The 4,545-nt window shown below is 64.9% G+C and overlaps 1 protein-coding gene across 1 annotated transcript; it reads right to left on the reverse strand.

The window, feature by feature from the left end:
* Window positions 1–967: 967 nt before the first annotated feature.
* On the reverse strand, window positions 968–3,920 carry SHE (Src homology 2 domain containing E; the record flags this gene model as incomplete). Its single annotated transcript, XM_019556725.1, has 4 exons — window positions 968–2,080; window positions 2,933–3,052; window positions 3,231–3,372; window positions 3,491–3,920. Coding segments are annotated over 4 exons (879 nt in total), but the record flags the coding sequence as incomplete, so codon positions are not given.
* Window positions 3,921–4,545: the final 625 nt, after the last annotated feature.

The following is a 4,545-nucleotide window of genomic DNA, read 5'->3' on the forward strand; positions in this document are numbered from 1 at the left end:
GTTTGGATGTGCGCGCGCTGGGGGGAGGGCATGTCCCCCTAGCCCAGCAGTCCTCAACCCTTTTTGTACTAGGACCCATCTGTAAACATCGACGGCTAGTCCTGACCTGCTGCCCCTTCAGTCTGGACCCGTTGCCCCCAGATCCCAGCCCACCAATGTGTGGGATGTGGGGGCAAGCAGGCCCTCGCAGACTGGACCTCTGGCAACCTGCAAGGGAAAACCCTCACGGTTTCCCATGATTTTCTCTTTAAAAATGGCCTGTTTTTTAAGTTTGTTGATCCATTTTTAAAGTTTGTTCCCAACACTTTCATATATTCTTGTGACCCACTTTTGGGTCACAACCCACAGGTTGAGAAACTCTGCCCAAGCGCGCTGGGGGGGGGCTGGGGGGGAGCGTGGGAAGAAGGTGTGTGGAGGGGAGTGGGTGGGTTGCCCTGGTCTCTTCCTGCCTGTCGTTGCTTGGGGTGGGGGTAGGATTATGCCTCATCTTGGCATGTCTCCGTGTTCACCATGGTCCCCGTGATGGCCCCCCCACTTCATCTGGGGCACCAGAGGGCAGCTGGCACTTGCACAACCTCCCTGGGCACAGCAGCAGCAGGGACTGGGTGTGCTGCCAGGGAGGGGGGGGGCACCACCCCCTTCCAGCTCACAAATGTTTACCGAAGGCCAAAGGTTGCTCAGGGCAGTGCTGGGACAGGGCTGGCACACACTTAGTGGGGAGGGGGCTCATGCCAGCCTTGTCCTAGCATTGGCTGGACCCTGAGCAGAGCCCAGGACCTCCCCTTCCCCCAGTGCTGGTAGGACACTGTTGTTACAGCTTAGCTCCCACAGGCACCCTGGCAGGGGGGGAGGCGCTGGTGCAGGCGTAGGGCCAGGTGAGCACAGCCAGGTTGCAGTGAGGCCTGGCCTGACCTGACCACAGCCACTCCCACTCCCACCCCCACCACCCAGAGTATGCTGCAGGAAGCATTGTCCACAGTGACATTTATTTGGCTCCAGGCTGCTGCCCTGTCCATTTTTCGGCTTCCTGCCAACTAGACTGCAGGCCCCGAGCACGCCCGTAGCACCCATGGCTGGGCTGCAGGCAGTGTGCCCACAGGCCAGCTAGCGAAGGCAAGATCCCACAGACCCTGGGTGTACTCTCTGCTCCCCACGTCCAGGGCAGGTGAGCAGAGCAGGCAGGGGTCCTGCTCTCACCCCTGGGGCAGGCCTAGATGTGCAGCCACATAAGTCTCACAGCTAAAGCCACAAATATAGTCAGCCACTGGTGCTACTGCAGGTGCACACATGTGGGGACAGGAAAGAAGCAGCTCAGCCTCTGCTGAGACTGGAGCAACCCTGGGCCCTGGCCCCTGCCCCCTCCAGTGGTTGCTGCCTCTTCTGCTGCTGCGGTGCTGCAGATGGAGATGGGGCTGGGGCTGGGGCTGGGGCTGGGGCTGGCCCAGGACCAGGTTGGAGCCACGAGGTGGCAGCATCAGCCCATGCACTGCAGGGGGCCAGGCCCACTGCCTGGGGCACCCAGGCTGGAGCTGGGGGTGCAGCGGCAGTGTTTGGCCCTGTCGCCTTGTGTCGAGGAGTTAAATCCATCCTTCCTTTCTGTGCTGGAGGCTGGGAAAAAACCCTGGGGCTCAGCGCTAGGGGCTGTGCTGACACGTGCAGCTCTGGTGCCAGGTAGCCCCCTCCGGCCTAAGCTGTTCCCAGGCTTTTGGAGGCAGGATGAGCAGCTCCTGCTTTCTGTCAGGACCTCCTTGGGTCAGGTCCATGTCTCCTCCATGTGGGCAGCTGGGACCTGGTTGCAGAGAGACCAACAGTGCCAGGGTGCGAGGCAGCCCATCTCCAAGCTCCGTGTCTGTGTCTGAGCCCCGTGTGGGTGGGGGGCCGCAGGCCTGGCCATTAGTGCAGCTTGCTGTGCACGGGGTAGAGCAGCGCCATGTGCTCAGCCCCCTTGAATGGCAGCTTCTCAGTGGAGTAGTGGTGCACGACCTCAGGGACACTGCCGAAGACGCCACTGGCCTGGTTCAGCGTATACTTGTTGTCCTTGGTCTGGGCCACGATGATGTGGACGCAGCCCTGACTGGTCCTGGAGGCAGAGGAGGCCATCAGCCCTGGCCCGCTCCCAGATCTTGCCCTTCTCCCCCCCCCACCCAGCGCTGACCCCAGTTGCATCCCAGGGAAACAGGCTTGGGACAAAAGGCCCACAGCATGGGTGGAAAAAGCACCCAGGAGTCCCGGCTCCCAGTCCCTGCAGCTCTAATCGTTGGGCATAACCCTCGCCCAGAACAGGGGGAACCTAGGTGTCCCTGCCTGCTTCGTGCAGACACTGGGCATGAGCATCCTGAAACCCTTGCTGCAGCCCAGCCCAGCCCAGCGAGCCAGGTCCTAGGGCAGGCGTTTGCTCCCTCCTCCACTCGCTGGCCAATTGTTTCAGCTCCGGGGGCTCCGCTTCCTCAGGAAGGAAACGGCCAGCACTCAACAATGATCTGCTGTGGCCACACCAGTGCCAGGGCACGCGAGGGGTGTGGGGCCTTCCCTCCAGGCTTAACCCTTGGGCAGCTGGTGTGCCAGCTCTTCCCTTATGGCTCCTGCAAGGATGGTCCCACAGACTCCATCTGCCAGGAGTTAGCAGAGGCCTGGGCATACGCTGCGCTTATCCAGGGGCCCGGATGCGTGCTGGGGCTTGGTGGGCGAGAGCAGGGGTCTGGGAGCCAGGACACCTGGGTTCTATCTGGGGGGCAGAGGCCTTGTGGAAAGGGCAGGCTGTTGTGGCCCCTCAAGGTGGGGTATCCCGACTCCACCCTTCATGCCTCTGGCTTTGCATGGGCTCCCAGCTGACAGGGGCCTGGCTCCAGCTGAGTCATCACCTCCTTGGAGGAGCATCCCCCGGGCAGCCACAGGCCCCCAGCCCCCCACCGCCAGCACCTTGAGGACTCACTTGAGGGCGATGGAGTACTTGCCGCTGCCTGTCTCACTGGTCCGCACCAGGTAGCCGGCCTCTCGGCAGGCCTGCAGCCGACTCTCAGCCTCGGCCCGTGTGATGGCTCCGTGGTACCAGCTGAGGAGAGGAGAGGAGAGGAGCGTCCAGACTGGGCCGTGGGTCTGGGGAGCCCTGCAGCATGGCGCCAGGGCAGAGCCCAGCTCCCTGGGGTGACATCAGCCCGGCTCCCCCTCCCAGCACCCAGCAGGGCAGTGAAGAGGAGTGGGGCTAGCCTTGCGGGGGGCACGGGGCTTACGGCTGCTTCTCCAGTGCGAGCGCGGGGTCCACACGCTCGCCTTCGCTGTGCTCTGGGGTCACTGGCTTCAGCATCTTGGGGGCCCAGCTCTTCTGGCGATGGTGCTGCCGGAGTGCCTCGTCCTTGGGGCCCTCAAACTGGACTGCAAGGAAGGGCTCTGGTGAAGCTGCGGCTCTGCAGTGCGGGCGGCCAGACAGGCTCTGACAGCCCAGGCCCTGCTGGCACCCCCAAGCCCAGCCTGGCCCTACCCCTACCCCTACCCGACAGGGCTTTGACGATCTGCTCCTTCTTCCACTCCCAGGGCTGCTCATACTCGCCCGCTGGGCGCTCGTCGTTCTCTGGCAGCCGGCTCTCAGCCGCCCCCCATGCCTTCCTGTCGGGTGTGGGGGCTTCAGGCCATGGCGTTCCCTCACCAGGCTCGTAGGGTGTGTCGTACAGCTGCGGGCCCTTCCCTGGTGGCTCCTTGGCCCCGGGACGCTTGGCCCCGCTCTCCGGCTTGGCCCCACTCTCGCTCGGCTCGTCCAGCAGAAGGATGGCCTTGACCAGCGGATCCTTGGAGCCCCTGCGGCGGATCTCTGTAGGGAGGGAGCAGTGAGGCAGAGCCCTGCAAGGCAGAAGGGAGCTGGGGCCTGTCCCCCCCTGCCAGGACCTGCCTGACACCCCCCAGCCCAGAGAGGCTCCCTGCAGCCATCACCCAAAGCCAGCTCAGGCTCAGTGCCCGTGTGAACAGGCAGACGTGGCCCAGCCCCTGGCCTGGGGGCAGTGCCCTGAGAGGGGCTCATGGGAGAAGGCTGAACTGTGTTGGGGGCGATGGCTCCAGGCCAGGAAAACAAGGGCCAAGGCCTGGAGGAACCACCCAGTGGCTGAATACAGCCGAGGCTGCCTGGGCGCCAGGCCCAAGGCATCACAAATCCCAAGCAGTGCATGGGAGGAAGCAGGGCAGGAGTGACCCCCTGGGTGCCCCAGAGCAGCCCCAGCCCTGGCCCATCCGAGACCCCCTGCATGCAGCCCTCCACGCGTGTCCACGACCGCAAGGCCAGGCGCGGCGGGAGCCCCATCTCCACGCGTGGCCACGACTGGGGGGAGAGCACAGGAGCCAGGCCCGGAGCTCCCCTCGCCCCCAACTCTGCCGGTGCCCCGAGGCCGGACCCCTCGGCCTCATCTTCGGGGCCGGCGTGTCCGTGGCGCCGTCCACCCGGGCCGGGCCCACGGGAGCTGCGCCGAGGCCGGGGCTCGGTGCGCTCCGTCTGCGGCCCCGAGCCCCGCATCAGTGGCCGGGGGTCGAGTCCGGCCCGGGGGGCGGTGCGACCCCGCG

This window comes from Crocodylus porosus, unplaced genomic scaffold, assembly GCF_001723895.1.
Source record: "Crocodylus porosus isolate Cpor-Errol unplaced genomic scaffold, CroPor_comp1, whole genome shotgun sequence".
Classification (NCBI taxonomy): domain Eukaryota; kingdom Metazoa; phylum Chordata; order Crocodylia; family Crocodylidae; genus Crocodylus; species Crocodylus porosus.